Source organism: Scyliorhinus canicula, chromosome 16 (genome assembly GCF_902713615.1).
Source record: "Scyliorhinus canicula chromosome 16, sScyCan1.1, whole genome shotgun sequence".
NCBI classification, from domain to species: Eukaryota; Metazoa; Chordata; class Chondrichthyes; order Carcharhiniformes; family Scyliorhinidae; genus Scyliorhinus; species Scyliorhinus canicula.
The window spans coordinates 141,991,948-142,009,123 of NC_052161.1; the positions used below are offsets into that span (position 1 = coordinate 141,991,948).

The 17,176-nt window shown below is 54.6% G+C and overlaps 1 protein-coding gene across 1 annotated transcript in view; it reads left to right on the forward strand.

The window, feature by feature from the left end:
• Positions 1-16,732, forward strand: part of smim1 (small integral membrane protein 1) — a 39,936-nt gene extending 23,204 nt beyond the window's left edge. The window contains 4 exon segments of the mRNA XM_038774104.1: positions 13,862-13,986; positions 15,251-15,269; positions 15,272-16,313; positions 16,357-16,732. Of these exon segments, the coding sequence (XP_038630032.1) occupies positions 13,877-13,986; positions 15,251-15,269; positions 15,272-15,376 (234 nt within the window). The 5' untranslated portion in view covers positions 13,862-13,876 and the 3' untranslated portion in view covers positions 15,377-16,313; positions 16,357-16,732.
• The last annotated feature ends 444 nt before the right edge of the window (positions 16,733-17,176 follow it).

The window sequence follows — 17,176 nt, forward strand, 5'->3', positions numbered from 1 at the left end:
GAATAAACTCGATTTGTTCTCACTGGACGATGGAGGTTGAGGGGCGACCTGATAGAGGTCTACAAAATTATGGAGCATAGACAGAGTGGATAGTCAGAGGCTATTCCCCAGGGTAGAGGGGTCAATTACCAGGGGGCATAGGTTTAAGGTGAGAGGGGAAAAGTTTAGAGGAGGTGTGCAAGGGACATTTTCTTAAGCAGAAGGTATTGGGTGCCTGGAACTCGCTGCTGGAGGAGGTGGTGGAACCAGGTACAATAGTCTTGACAAATATGAATAGGATGGGAATAGAGTGATATGGACCCAGGAAGTGCAGAAGGTTTGGGGTTAGACGGGCAGCATGGTCGGCACAGGCTTGGAGGGCCGAAGGGCCTGTTCCTGTGCTGTACTTATCTTTGTTCTTTGTTCATATTGGGTTCCCTATCTACAGGCTGCAGATGCCCCCCTGTGACCATCACCATACTCTCTGCAGCCTAGTACAGAGCCCACCACACCCAGGGGCATCAACTGTTGGACAGCCCTGCAGACCAAGCTGTGCATTTTTCCTGTGGAGAACACAGCCCTAGGTTCTCATGGCAGCTGAGGTATTCCATGCTTCCCATGATTGTTCCTGCTGCCCGGCATGGGTCCAGCAGCCTGGTGCAGTCAATGTAGCTTGGCATGGAGATGGAGGCAGGAACTGGTCTGCCCGGCAGACTGGGGGGCGCTGCATCAGGAGCAGTGTGCCCCTCTAGCAGGTAGGCTTTGCGATTGTACTGGCCTCAAGTCTCTCGTGAGCTGAGGATGCCATCCTTTACCAATCAGGACTGGCGCTGATGTGATTTCCTTGGGCGAGACGCAGAATTGACCAGGCCTGATGGGATTCTGGAGGGCAGCTGTTTCAATGAACATTGGTGAGTTGCGAATGGGATTTACGCCTGCAGCCAGTGGGAAGAGCGACCCGCTATTAACCCACTATTGGCAGAATTGCAACTGGATTTCATGCTGACAGGTTTCCATCGTTTCAGCTGGATTCTCCGTTATTGGGACTATGTCTCCACGCCACAAAAAAACTGATGTGAAAGGGCCACATATTCCCAGCCCTGCAGGGGGCTAGAAGGGACCCGGCGTGAATCTAGCAGCTTTTGCTGCAGGTACGGACCCCCGCACTTCTGGGTCAGAGGCCGCGCCTGTGCACGGCGACGGCGTCCAGCGGCCACACCGTGCTCCATGGCGGACTCAGACCACAGAGCTGGATACTGAAAATGGACCCCCCCCGGTCGGCCACTCAACTGACCCTGGCCGTGCCCCCGAACATTGCCCGGCCGAGTATAAGGCCCCCCCCTGCCCTCCTATCGGCCTGTGCCCGACCAGGGTGGCTGTGGACTCAGTCCACAGACGTCACGCCAGTCATCCTGGCCGGCAGGACCACGTTAGATCCACGCCAATCGGGGCGGAGCGGGCCTCTGGCAATGGCCGCAGCTCGGTGCTTTGCAGTGCGGCGTACTTTCCGAGTACGCCCCTTTCGGGGTCCGGAGACTCCTGATTCCGTGCGGGGAAATGGATTCTCCGCCCGGCGCCGGCCGTGATTTCGGCGTCAGGTGCAGAGAATTCAGCCCTTTGGCTTCTGCCTGGTTTACCGTCCTCCCGGGCACCAAATCCACCACGGGCAGGTTGGGGGATTCCGCCCAGTGCCTGCCGGGCACCAAATCCACCACGGGCAGGTTGGGGGATTCCGCCCAGTGCCTCCCAGGCACCAAATCCACCACGGGCAGGTTGGGGGATTCCGCCCAGTGCCTGCCGGGCACCAAATCCACCACGGGCAGGTTGGGGGATTCCGCCCAGTGCCTGCCGGGCACCAAATCCACCACGGGCAGGTTGGGGGATTCGCCCAGTGCCTGCCGGGCACCAAATCCACCACGGGCAGGTTGGGGGATTCCGCCCAGTGCCTCCGGGCACCAAATCCACCACGGGCAGGTTGGGGGATTCCGCCCAGTGCCTGCCGGGCACCAAATCCACCACGGGCAGGTTGGGGGATTCCGCCCAGTGCCTGCCGGGCACCAAATCCACAACGGGCAGGTTGGGGATTCCGCCCAGTGCCTGCCGGGCACCAAATCCACCACGGGCAGGTTGGGGGATTCCGCCCAGTGCCTGCCGGGCACCAAATCCACCACGGGCAGGTTGGGGGATTCCGCCCAAGGACGAGTGGAGAGGGACTGGTTTTGTGAAAAAGCCTCTCGGAATTGCTCGGACCAGAGGAGGCAACCCAGAGTCCACACTAAAGTCCGTTTGTATCAGCCAGGCTGCTGCTGACCTGTATACGAGTGCGGTTAGATTCTGCAGAATCAGCTGTGTACGAGTGCGGTTAGACTCTGCAGAATCAGCTGTGTACGAGCGGGTTAGATTCTGCAGATTCACCTGTATACGAGTGCGGTTAGATTCTGCAGAATCACCTGTATACGAGTGCGGTTAGATTCTGCAGAATCCCCCGTGTACGAGTGTGGTTAGATTCTGCAGAATCAGCTGTGTACGAGTGTGGTACATTCTGCAGAATCACCAGTGTACCAGTGCGGTTAGCTTCCGGAGCAAGATGGGCCCGGGGGTGACCAGCCACGTCGGGGAGGGGATCCGGAGGATGACTTCCATGTCAGGGTGAACGAAGCTTCCGTGCTCCGGAGTCCAGCAGGCAGTCCGTCTCATGGCCGTTGAGGTGGATCACGGGGGACAGCATCCCAGCCACGTAAGCGTCTCTGATCAGTAGCTCCATGTGCTCTGTAGCCGGACCGCTACACAGGAGCAACTTCTCCCCAGGGCATAGAGGGCCCGGGCATATTGGCTTAGAGACTCACCGGGGACCTGCTTTCTGGTGGCCAGCAGATGTCGAGCGAATACCCTGTTGACCGGTTTGATGAATTGTTTTTAGCTTTTGTATAGCGTCATCATAATTCATTCCTCTTTGATTATTGCATAAGCGTCGATACCCACGCTGGAGTGGAGGACGTGCAGTTTCTGTGCCCCGGTGGGGGGGGGTGGTTGTAGATGCTAGGAACCCTTCGAGGCAAGTCAGCCAGAGTCGGAAAAGTTCTGCAGAGTTCGGAGTTTGCGGGCTGATGCGGAGGCATTCGGGCTTGATGCGGAACTCCATCTTCAAAGTCGTAGTCTATTAAATTGATGGACCATCAATTGTACGCGAGGCAAGTGATTTACCAAAGTCTGGCTTTAATAGACTAGAACACAGCTCTGCGATCGTCTACAATGGAAAGGACGATCGTCAGGCGTCTGACCATTTATACCTCATTAATAGAGGCGTGGTTAACTCAGCCTCTCGGCCAATCGGTCGAGAGGCACATGACCGACCAGGGCCAATGGTAAGCCGACGTTCTGGCCCAATGGTAGACAGGTATGCAGATCATATCACCACACGAGTGCGGTTAGATTCTGCAGAATCAGCTGTATACGAGCGGGGTTAGATTCTGCAGAATCACCCGTGTACGAGTGCGGTTAGATTCTGCAGAATCAGCTGTATACGAGTGTGGTTAGATTCTGCAGAATCAGCTGTATACGAGCGGGGTTAGATTCTGCAGAATCACCTGTGTACGAGTGCGGTTAGATTCTGCAGAATCAGCTGTACGAGTGTGGTTAGATTCTGCCGAATCACCTGTATACGAGTGCGGTTAGATTCTGCAGAATCAGCTGTATACGAGCGGGGTTAGATTCTGCAGAATCACCTGTGTACGAGTGCGGTTAGATTCTGCAGAATCAGCTGTATACGAGCGGGGTTAGATTCTGCAGAATCACCTGTGTACGAGTGCGGTTAGATTCTGCAGAATCACCTGTGTACGAGTGCGGTTAGATTCTGCAGAATTAGCTGTATACGAGTGTGGTTAGATTCTGCAGAATCACCTGTGTACAAGTGCGGTTAGATTCTGCAGAATCAGCTGTATACGAGTGTGGTTAGATTCTGCAGAATCACCTGTGTACAAGTGCGGTTAGATTCTGCAGAATCACCTGTGTACGAGCGGGGTTAGATTCTGCAGAATCAGCTGTATACGAGTGCGGTTAGATTCTGCAGAATCAGCTGTATACGAGCGGGGTTAGATTCTGCAGAATCAGCTGTATACGAGCGGGGTTAGATTCTGCAGAATTAGCTGTATACGAGTGCGGTTAGATTCTGCAGAATCAGCTGTGTACGAGCGGGGTTAGATTCTGCGAATCAGCTGCGACTGTGATACTGCCTCAGTTGATGAATGAAGAGAATTGTGGCTCCACATTGAAGGAAGGCAATTTACCTCAGGGTGCCTGACACATGGAATGGCCAAGACACAGAAGGAGGCTATTCAGCCTGTCATGTCCATGCTAGCCTCTGCAAGAGCTGGTCTCACCTCTTCCCTTTTGTTCTTCAATTACTTTTCAGATAATTATTGAAAGCCAGAATTGAATCCACCTCTTGGGGGTTCGAATTGGAGTGGGGGAGAACGGTGAGGGGGGGCGGATGGACCTGTGGGAATCAGAGGGTTTTGGAGGGAAAAAACATTCACTAACATCGCTGCTACTTTTAAAAAGCACAGTAAGAAGTCTTACAACACCAGGTTAAAGTCCAACAGGTTTGTTTCAAACACGAGCTTTCGGAGCGCAGGTATATTCCAGAAACATTTATATAGACAAAGTCAGAGATGCCAGACGGCAGCACGGTGGCGCAGTGGGTTAGCACTGCAGCCTCACGGCGCCAAGGTCCAGGTTCGATCCCGGCTCTGGGTCACTGTCCGTGTGGAGTTTGCACATTCTCCCCGTGTTTGCGGGGTTTCACCCCCACAACCCAAAGATGTGCAGGGTAGGTGGATTGGCCACGCTAAATTGCCCCTTAATTGGAAAAAATGAATTGGGTACACTAAATTTATAAAAAAAAAAAAAAGAGATGCCAGACAATGCTTGGAATGCGAGCATTTGCAGGTAATCAAATCATTATAGATCCAGGGAGAGGGATAAAGGCGGTCTTCAGGACACGCGACAACGCAGAATTGCCGAGCAAAAACTTATAGCTAAGTTCCGCACGCATGAGTGCGGCCTCAACCGGGATCTTGGATTCATGTCGCATTACATTCACCCCCCACCATCTGGCCTGGACTTGCAAAATCCTACCAACTGTTCTGGCTTGAGACAATTCACACCTCTTTAACCTGGGGTTACCCCTATCTCTGGATCTGTAATGATTTGATTACCCGCAAATGCTCGCATTCCAAGCATTGTCCAGCATCTCTGACTTTGTCTATATAAATGTTTCTGGAATATACCTCTCCATTCACCTGAGGAAGGAGCTGCGCTCCGAAAGCTCGGTTTGAAACAAACCTGTTGGGCTTTAACCTGGTGTTGTAAGACTTCTTACTGTGCTCACCCCAGTCCAACGCCGGCATCTCCACATCACTTTTAAAAAGAAAGAAGGAGCATGATTTATACACCGCCTTGCGCAGCTTCAGGCCGTTTCGAAGCACTTCACTACCAATTAATTACTTTTCAAAGTGCTGTCTGTTGAAATGCCAGAAGCACAGCAGGAATTTGCATTCTGCAAAGTCTCAAACAGCAAAAAGAGCCAGTTAGTAAGTTCTGCTGATGCCTGTTAATAAATATCGGCCATTAAGTCATCTGGAAAATTTCCCTGCTCTTACTTTGTGTCGTGGGATCGTTTACAACAGACAAGGACACCGAGGTTTAATTTGTCAATGCAACACTCTCCCAGTCCTGCCCAGATTTCCTGCTTCAGGGCGCAATCTAACAGGGGGAGTGCGGTACCGACGTCCCACCAGCGAGACTGCGACCGGTGCCTAACGTCAATTAGGGCCGGTAATGATGCCCCATGGGCTTGACGGGAAGATGGTTTCCCCACCAGCTGATTCGCCGGGACCGTGCCCAGCAGCTTCCTGCTCACAAGGGGGAGCAGCTATTAAACCTTTCCCTCCGAGCAAACCCCAGCGCGCAGCCATGCCACCACGCAGACCAGTCCCACGATTCGGAGATGCCGACTTGGCCAGACTGCGGTGGAGTTGAGACGGGTCACCTGTTCCTTCCAGGGGGTCGGAGGGTCAGCCACAGGTCAGACGGTGCCGCCTGGGAGATAGTGGCAGCGGCTGTCAGCGCAAGGACAGTGACCAAGGGGACTGCCACCCAGTGCCGTAAGACTTTCACCGGGTAGCATGGGTGAGTTGGTATCAGCCCCCTGGCACCGGTCCTCCCTGCCACCCCATGCCCCCTCAACAAGCCAGTGGTTGGCATTGCCCCCTCCAGCACAATACTGCACCCAATACTGTGCCCAAGCACGCCCTGGCACCCACCACCACAACTCACCCACGCCCAGCGGAGATGGCCAGGTCCATCCCCCTGTACCACACAGTTACTGATGTACATCAGGTGGAGGCAGGAACCCCCCCCCGGGGCCAGACAGCAGTCGGAGGGCTGCTGGATCCGAGGACCCAGCTGGGTCCCAGCTGATGCTGAGCCTCTGGAACAGGTTTGCCCGGCGCTGAAGGAGACGTTAGGGTGCGGCCGGGATATTCAGAGGGAGATGTCAGCGACACTCCAGTGGGTCCATGGTTGTTTGGAGGAGTCCCAGAGGCTAAGGTGAAGGAGATGGCGGCGGCAATGTGCGACATCGAGGCCAACACTGTTGGGGTGGCGACCGGAGGGGAGAGCTTGGTGCACGATGTCGGCAGCGTGAGTGAAGGTGTCCAAGGTGTGGCGCAGTTGGTGCCATGGCTGAGGGTCTTGACAACAGTTCCAGTCGCTGGGACATGTCCCTGATGCAAGTCGGATATTGCCGAGACGCTGCGGAGCATGGCCCGGCCACAAGGGGGCATCGCTGAGGGCGTTGACACCATGATGCAGACAATGGGGAGCCGAAAGGACTGGCAGAGTCAGGTGACACAGGGCCCCTCCATCCCAAAGTTCCTCAGGGCCCTCCGGGCACCGTCCGGGAAGAGGGAGTAACGGAGCAGTCACCAGCTCTCTCGAGTCCCCCCGATCCTGACAAAGGTGGAAGGGGGGTGGGGGAACGGTTGGGAGAGGACAGGTGCGTTGGGAGGGGGAGGATAGGTGAGGGGGTGGGGGGGGGGGGTGGAATGACAGATGAAGCCAGATCCTATGAGACACGGGCGAGGATGGGGGCTTCCCTGGCCCGCCGGCATTCCGGACCCTCACCATTGCTGCCTGTCCTCCATCCTTTGGCTGCTCCCCCGGGGTCTCCCTGGCCTCGTCATCCACCCCTCCTGGCCAGGCCCCTCCTCCTGAGATGAGGCCGCATGGCCCTCCTCCTCCTCCAACTGGTCGCCTGGCTGCTGTGCCATGTAGTGGAGGGCAGAGCAGTCCCCCACAGAGAGGGAGACCCTCTGGGGAGGGGGTGGGGGGAGAGGTGTACTGCAGGACACCTCCAGAATGGTCAAGGCATCAGAACGGCATTTGGGCAGTCTGATGTGCCTCTCAATGACAGCCTGGGTGGCCACATGGGCCATGTTAGATCAGGTCTCTGCATCGGTCTCCGGCCTCTGGAGTGGCGTCACTGGCCAGGACCTCAGCTGGTACCCCTTACCCCCCCAAGACCCAGCCCGTCATCCTGTGGGTCTCCGAGTGTCCCAGGATGTAGCTGTCCGGAACACTCCCTGGGGACCGTGCACACACCTGCATGATCCGGAGGTGGTGGTCACACATGAGCTGGATATCGGGGAGTGGAACCCCTTCCAGTTAATGAAGGGCACTCCCTGTTGCCCTGGCATGCGCAAGGCGGTATGGGCACCATTTATTACCCCTGGACAGGGGCATCGCGGTGATGGAGGAGATTCTTGGTGCCCGGGCACCTTGAAGGGTTTGGTCCAGGTCAATGTTTATGTGTTGGCTGGGCAAACAGGACATCCGTGACCCCGGGAATGCCACACAGGACCCGCTCGCACCCTGGAATGAACCCGAAGCATAAAAGTTCAGAGCTGTGATGACCTTGACGGCCACCGGGGGCAGATCCTCCTCCTCCTCCATGTGGTGCCATGTCCGCAAGGCCAGGGCACTGGTGCTGCACCGTCCTCTAGTGAGGCGGAGCTCCTGCGGCACTGCTCTCCGACATCTCCGCCAGCGACCGGCGACACCGTACACTTTGGGCCATTGCTGGCCTACCCCTCTGGGTCCCTCCCCAGCATGATGGGCAGGCGGGTCCTTAGGGTGTGGGCTGTGCCTCGGGCCTCTGTCAATGATGCCGCATGGTATCGGTGAGGAATTGGCGAAGGTGAGAAACCGACAATTGTTACCGCTCCAGCCTCCCAGGCCCCCCACCCTTACATTTCCCCCCCTTCTCTCAGGGGGCCATCCAACAGGTCAGCTATGCTGGCGGAACCTGCCCTGCACACGCACCCCTGACCACAGCAGTGACCGCTGGGTGCCAGACCCAGACCCAGATCCCTGACCCCAGACCCAGACCCAAATCTCTGACCCCTGACCCCAAACCCGGACCCCAAATCCAGACCCCAGACCGGATACCAGACCCAGACCCTGGACCCGGACCCCAGACCCAAACCACTGACCTCTGACCCCAAGCCCGGACCGAGACCCCAGACCCTGGACCGGACCCCAGACCCAAACCACTGACCCTGATCCCCTAACCCCAGACCTGGATCCCAGACCCAGACCCCTGACACCTGACCCCGGACCCAGACCCAAACCTCTGACCCCTGACCCCAAACCCGGACCCCAAACCCGGACCCAGACCCTGGACCCGGACCCCAGACCCAAACCCTGACCCCCAATCCGGACCCAGACCCAAACCCCTGACCCCCAATCCCGGACCCAGACCCAAACCCTGACCCCCAATCCCGGACCCAGACCCAAACCCCTGACCCCCAATCCCGGACCCAGACCCAAACCCCTGACCCCCAATCCCGGACCCAGACCAAACCCCTGACCCCGACCCGAAACCCGGACCCCAGACCCAGCCCGGACCGTATCCCAGACCCAGACCCCTGACCCAGACCCAAACCTCTGACCCCTGACCCCAAACCCGGACCCCAAACCCGGACCCCAGACCCCAGACCCAGACCCCAGACCCGGACCCCAGACCCAAACCCCTGACCCCTGACCCCAATCCCGGACCCAGACCCAAACCTCTGGCCCCAAACCCGGATCCCAAACCCGGACCCCAGACCCAGACCCCGGACCTGGACCCCAGACCCAAACCCCTGACCCCGTACCCAGACCCCGTACCCAGACCCCGTACCCGTACCCAGACCCCGTACCCATACCCCTGACCCCAGACCCGGACCCAGACCCCGGACGTACCCAGACCCAGACCCCTGACCCCGGACCCAAACCCCTGACCCCGGACCCAGACCCCCCCCGTACCCGGACCCAGACCCAAACCCCTGACCCCGGACCCAGACCCGGACCTGGACCCCAGACCCAAACCCCTGACCCGGACCCAGACCCGGACCCAGACCCGGACCCGGACCCAGACCCAAACCCCTGACCCCAGACCCAAACCCCTGACCCCGGACCCAGACCCCGTACCCAGACCCGGACCCGGACCCCGGACCGGACCCAGACCCAAACCCCTGACCCCGGACCGAAACCCCTGACCCCGTACCCAGACCCCGTACCCAGACCCCGTACCCAGACCCAGACCCAAACCCCTGACCCCGGACCCAGACCCCGGACCCAGACCCCGTACCCAGACCCCGGACCCAGACCCCGGACCGGACCCAGACCCAAACCCCTGACCCCGGACCCGGACCCCAGACCCAAACCCCTGACCCCGGACCCAGACCCCGTACCCAGGCCCCGTACCCAGACCCCGGACCCAGACCCGGACCCAGACCCCGGTCCCAGACCCAGTACCCAGACCCCGTACCCAGACCCGGACCCAGACCCCGTACCCAGACCCCGTACCCGGACCCAGACCCAAACCCCTGACCCCGGACCCCTGACCCAGACCCAAACCCCGGACCCCTAACCCAATCCCGGACCCCTGACCCCAGACCAGGACCCAGACCCAAACCCCTGACCCCTGATCCCCTAACCCAGACCCAGACCCCAGACCCGGAGCCCAGACCCAGACCCCGGACCCCAGACCCGGAGCCCAGACCCGGAGCCCAGACCCGGACCCCAGACCCAGACCCCGGACCCCAGACCCAGACCCCGGACCCCAGACCCGGACCCCAGACCCCTAACCCAATCCCAGACCCCTGACCCCAGACCCCGGACCCGGACCCCAGACCCAAACCCCTGACCCCTGACCCCCTAACCCAGACCTAGATCCCAGACCCTGACCCCTACTGGGAGCATTACTTGGACCGGGCTCGGGTTCTCTCTGATCCACACACATGCACCCTCTGGTGGTGGGGATATTCCCAGTACTGGAAGCCAGCTCCTGGCTGTTTGATTGTTGGCTGCTGCCGCTGTGGTATTGGCACCTTCAGGGTTCAGGCAGAGTGTCCGTGCCTCACGGTCTGATTGGGTTTCCTGACAGTGAGATACCATGTCTACCCACGGGAATCCACCTGGGAATATTTGATTATTAAGCTTCCACATATCACACTAACCATGAATCTACAAGGAAACGGTATCATGCTGTATACCTACACACTATACAATATCAGTGCAAATGCATAACCACAACAGTGTAGATTCGCAAGGAAAACAAATACACTTTAAACAGGAGCCAAATCCAAAGGAGGTACCAGCATCCGAATCAGCCTGCCCGCCGCTCACTCCCCCTCTCACCGCTCTCTCCCCTCTCACCGCTCTCTCCCCCCTCCCACTGCTCTCTCTCCCCCTCTCACCGCTCTCTCTCCCCCTCTCACCGCTCTCTCCCCCTCCGCAGCTCCCAGCAGCAGACCAGCCGGAAGGTCACGCTGACGCAGAGCGTTGCAGAGCAAATAACGCCCCTTTCTGGACTCCCGCCACAGACAAAAGGGGCTGCAGCTGATAAACACTCAGCTTCCAAACATGAAACAGTCAACAGTATAGCAAGGTTACCAACATCCGGGCCAACGTGAACTTTCTCTCCTTCCAGCTCCCAGCCATAGGGCATGGTGGAAGGGCGAGTGAATGCCCCTTTCCAGATTCCAGACCACAGACCAAAGGGGCTGTGGCTAAAAAACACTCAGCCTCCAGGCAAAAAACAGTAAACAGTCAACAATATAGTGAAGCCACCAGCATCCAAGTCAATTCGTACTCTCTCCCTTTCCTCCAGGTCCCAGCTACAGCGCATGGTGGAAGAGCAAGTGGACACCTCTTTCTGAATTCTAAACCCTAGACAAAAGGGGCTGCGGCTAGCAAACACACAGCCTCCAGACATTAAACATTAAACATCCAGCAACATAACGAAGTCACCAGCATCCACGTCAACACGTGCTCTCTTCCCTCCTTGCAGCTCCCAGGGCATGGTGGAAGAGCAAGTGAACATCCCTTTCCAGATTCAAAACTGCAGACAAATGGGGCTGCGGCTAACAAACTCACAGCCTCCAGATGTTAGACATTAATAGTCAACAATATAACAAAGTTACCAGCATTTGAGCCAACCCGCACTTTCTGCCATTCCTGGAGCTCCCAACCGCAAAGCATGGCGGCGGAAGAACACTCCTTTCTGGATTCCAGACCGCAGACAAAAGGGGCTGCAGCTAACAAACACACAGCCTCCAGACATCAAACAGTACACAGCCAATAGTGTAACAACGCTACCAGCATCCAAGCCAACTTGTACTCTCTCCTTACAGCAGCTAAGCTATACGAGTCTGCCACCACTATCACAGACTTCAGCAGCAAGAGTGTAGAAGATTGCATGCCAAAGAAAGTAGCATGGATGTTCCCCGACTGGGAACTATGGTTTAATCGGGAGATTTACTCCCTACTGAAGGCTAGATCTGATGCGTTCAAGACAAGCGACCCAGACCTATACAAGAAATACAACAATAGCTAAATAGGTGTGCTGAAGGGCGCCTATGTGATCGCTCACTGGGGAGCCGGTTATATCACGGGAGGCCATTCTATAGGGGGTCCGATCCATTAACGATAAGGAAATTGGTGTAATAATTGACTATTGGTGAGATCCAGAACCCACCAATGGGAGCGGGCTGATTAGATCGGAAACTGATAGCCGCCTGCGGTGGACCCCGATTTCGGCCTCTCCCACGAACTAACGGGCTCGCACGGATCTGTGCCGGGCGCAACACAGTCATTAGATCGGACCTCAAGTTTTTGAATCACATGTATTTATGCCTTGACAGTTTAAAAAAATCCTGCAAATGCATAGATATTAAAAGCTTCAAATTCATGAAAGAGGACAAAGAATCAATGATAAAGAATTATGAGGGATAGAATTAATCTCCACTCGGAGAGGCAAGGGTTAATCAAGGATAGTCAGCATGGATTTGTCAGAGGGAGATCATGTCTAAAATTTGATAGAATTTTTTACGGAGGTGACCGCGTGTGTAGATGAGGGAAGTGCGATTGATGTAGTCTATATGGACTTCAGTAAAGCTTTAGACAAGGTCCCCCGCATGGGAGACTGAACAAGGAGCCCATGGGATCCAGGGCAATTTGGAAAACTGGATCTCAAATTGGCTCAGTGGTAGGAAGCAGAGGGTGATGGTCAGTGGTTGTTTTTGTGACTGGAAGCCTGTGCCCAGTGGGGTCCCTGACCGGGGTGGGTCTCTTGCTGTTTCTCGTGTACATTAATGATCTAGATGTAAACATGGGAGTTATGATCAGTAAGTTGCAGATGACAAGAAAATTGGTGGTGGGGTAAACAGCGAGGAGGACGATATAGACGGTCTGCTCAGATGGGCAGAACAGTGGCAAATGGAATTTAACCCTGGGAAGTGTGAGGTGATGCATTTTGGGAGGACTGACAAGGCAAAGGAATGAACGGTAGGACACTAGGACGTACAGAGGACCAACGGGACCTTGGGAAACATGTCCAAAGACCCCTGAAGGCAGCAGGGGAGGTAGGTAAGGTGGTTAAGAAGATGTATGGGATATTTGCCTTTATTAGCTGAGGCACAGAATATAAGTGAAGGAGGAGGTTATGATGGATCTGCATAAAGCACTCATTGGGCTGGAGTACTGGGTCAGGTTTAGTTGCCCCGCACAATAGGAAGGATGTGATTGTACTGGAGAGGGTGCAGAGGAGATTCACCAGGATGCTATCTGGACTGGAGAGTTTCAGCTATGAAGAGAGGCCGAGGTTGTTTCCCTTAGAGCAGAGAAGTTGAGGAGGCGACCTGGTTTGAGTTGTACAATATAATCAGGAACATAGAAAGGGTACATAGGAAGGAATGTTTCCCCTTAGTAGAGGGGTCAATAACTAGGGCATGGATTTAAGGTCAGGCCAGGAGATTTCCAGGGGATTTGAGCAAAAGCTTTTCACCCAGAGGGCGGTTGGAGTTTGAAACTCACTGACTGAAAGCGTGGTAGAGGTGGGAAGCCTCAAACTTAAGAAGCAGTCAGATGAGCACGTGAAATGCCAGAGCCTGGAAATCTCCGGGCTAAGCTCTGGAAAATGGGATCACAATAGGTAGGTGCTTGATGGCCAGTACAGCCGTAATGGGCGAAGGGCCTCTTTTGTGCTGTAAAACTCTACAACTGTAACTAAGGAAAGCTGTGAGATGAGAATACTGAGGGTATTAACATCAAAGCAGCTGATGGAATTGAGATGTGGATTGACCATGTTCCACCCTGAATGCAGGCTGGTGGAGGGAGGTGGAGGGGGGATGGGGGGTGTTACTAAATTACATTCTGCTGATGTTGTTTAGCTAACCAGAGCGTGCTGCCTTAGAAATAATTGGTTCTCAACTCACATTAACTAAAAGTGCACAAACGGCACCGTTTTGTGTTGTAACAGATTTGGCCGCTCTTTCAGCATCACCAACTGGACATGACAATGAACACTGACGACACAGACGTGCAGTATAGCCGATGGAATGACAATGCGCAGGAACAGGTCACCATTAGCATCTCTGCTACAGAAGCAACAGGCTGTAAAAGGTAAAACTAATTTCAAATAAAATTATTCCATAATCCACCATCTGCTCAGAAAGGAACAGTTTGTGGGTAGGGGGTAGGCTTGTTCCATCAAATGTGGGCGGTACGGTGACACAGTGGTTAGCCCTGTTGCCTCATGGCGCCGAGGTCTCAGGTTCGATCCTGGCTCTGGGTCACTGTCCGTGTGGAGTTTGACATTCTCTCCGTGTCAGTGTGGGTCTCGCCCCCACAACCCAAAAAGACGTGCGGGTAGGTGGATTGGCCAGGCAGAAACTTGGGGCGCGATTCTCCATATGGGGAGAAATCGTAAGGCTGGCGTCAATCCGGGCGGGTTTGACGCCAGCCCCCCCTTCCCGACCGGGAACCGATTCTGGTCCCGGTCGGGGCTAGCATGCCGACGCCGTAAACTCCGGCATCGCGGGCTTAACGAATTTCGTTAAGCCCGCTTGCCAGAGTTAGCGCCGGCTGACGCGTCATATGACGTCAGCCGCGCATGCGCGGATTGGAAGACTCCAACCCGCGCATGCGTGGATGACGTCATCGCGCATTGCGCGAAACCGCGCATGCGCGGGCCGGGATGCCCTTCAGCCGCCGCGAAGTGATACAGCGGGGCGGCGGAGGGACAAAGAGTGTGCGGGCATCGGGCCCGCTGCCCGCGATCGGTGGGCACCGATCGCGGGCCCATGGCACCCTTGGCACGGCCGTGGTACTGCCGTGTCAATCGGTGCCATGGTTTTAAAAATCGGGACTTTACGGCCGTTTTTACGAACGGCCAGACCAGGTGTGTTTGCCGTTCGTAAAAACAGCCGTAAAGGGCTGGGAACTCGGCCCATCCATCAGCTGAGAATCGCTGCCGGCCGTAAAAAAACGGCGGCAGCGATTCGTATCGGGAGTCGGGCGTGGGGGGGGGGGGGGGAGAACAGCGGGAGGGCGTCGGAACAGCGTGGCCGTAAAATTTTACGAGCCACGCTATTCTCCGCACCGTCGGGAGTGCGGTGAATCGCGCCCAATGTATTTAAAGTTCTCTACATTCATCACAGTGGGAACAGTTCGGTAGTGTATATTTTCAATGACAAAATACCTGATCTAAACTACAGGAACTTTTTACTCTTTCCCCAGAACCTGCCAGCACTTTAAGGGTTAGTTGTTGTAATGAGCTGCCTGTGTTCCTGTGTGCTGACAGCTATTCCTTCAACAGTCTTGCCAGTGCTTGTAATGATGATCTGATTCAAAGATTGAGCATCTTATTGTCCATTTCTCTTTTCAGGATATTTAATAAATTTGCACTGGAAAACTAGGCATCGTGATGAAAGTACTTGGAGGAATCGCTGTCTTTTGGATCATCTTCATCATCGGTTATGTGACAGGCTACTATGTCCACAAGTGCAAGTAGAAAGATTCAGCAGAAACCTGCAAGTTTCTGCATTGCTGTTGCCACATCTGCTACAAATTCTCTCCTCGTTCCAGTGTCTTTGCCACAGCAGCTCCATGACTCCTGTTTGAATATAATGAAAGAATCAATCGAAAATTCATCCATGGCGTAACTTACTGGAGTAAGCCATCGTCTGAATTTTGGACTCCAAATTTAATCCTGACATAGTTTGTTTTTCTTAAAGGGGACATTGTTCCCATGGGATTGTGTTGTGAGAGACAGGAGGCTATATCACTATTGGCAGCTCAGTGATATCGCTGCAATCACACCAATCAGCAGCACACAGGCCAACATTAATCATTTTTTTTTAAAAAAATCAAACAAAGCTACCTTCACTTTTTATTAAAGTAAATGCTGCAGATGCTGGAAATCTGAAATAAAGTCATAAAATGCTGAAAATACTCAGCAGGTCAGGCAATTCCATCAAATAGGCAGTATCTGCAGAGAGGGAAAGATCGAGTGAAGAGTCAATGACTCTTTGTCAGAACTGCTAAATGCTCTTTGACATGAACCGCTAATTGTTTCTGTCTCCTTGGGTGTTGCTTACTTGCTGAATATGATTTTCTGTTTATGTTCCATTGTAATTCTCTGAATGTGAGCCAAACAGACCCAGGTATCGGCTTGATTCCTGATCTCCGCAGTAAACTATCTCAATGATCTTGGGGTTGGTCAGGAAATGTTCCAACGCTGCTTCTCTCGGTCTCTACCCACTGTCACCCTCCTCCTCGAATGACCAAATGTGAAAACGTGTGGCTGAGGAGGCGATCAGCCAGAGATGTCCTCCAATGACATATGACCTGCAAATGAGCCGATGGGTAACCACATTGTTGTGGATGTGGGGTGTCAAGGATATGGATGTGGGGTGTCAGTAAGGATATGGATGTGGGGTGTCAGTAAGGTATATGGATGTGGGGTGTAAGGATATGGATGTGGGGTGTAAGGATATGGATGTGGGGTGTCAGTAAGGATATGGATGTGGGGTGTAAGGATATGGATGTGGGGTGTCAGTAAGGATATGGATGTGGGGTGTCAGTAAGGATATGGATCTGGGGTGTAAGGATATGGATGTGGGGTGTCAGTAAGGATATGGATGTGGGGTGTCAGTAAGGATATGGATGTGGGGTGTCAGTAAGGATATGGATGTGGGGTGTAAGGATATGGATGTGGGGTGTCAGTAAGGATATGGATGTGGGGTGTCAGTAAGGATATGGATGTGGGGTGTCAGTAAGGATATGGATGTGGGGTGTAAGGATATGGATGTGGGGTGTCAGTAAGGATATGGATGTGGGGTGTCGGTAAGGATATGGATGGGGTGTCAGTAAGGATATGGATGTGGGGTGTCAGTAAGGATATGTGGGGGTCGGTAAGGATATGGATGTGGGGTGTCAGTAAGGATAGATGTGGGGTGTCAGTAAGGATATGGATGTGGGGTGTAAGGATATGGATGTGGGGTGTCAGTAAGGATGGATGTGGGGTGTCAGTAAGGATATGGATGTGGGGTGTCAGTAAGGATATGGATGTGGGGTGTCAGTAAGGATATGGATGTGGGGTGTGGTAAGGATATGGATGTGGGGTGTAAGGATATGGATGTGGGGTGTCAGTAAGGATATGGATTGTGGGGTGTCAGTACGGATATGGATTGTGGGGTGTCAGTAAGGATATGGATGGTGGGATGTCAGTAAGGATATGGATGTGGGGTGTATAGGATATGGATGTGGGGTGTTACTGGATATGGATGTGGGGTGTCAGTAAGGATATGGA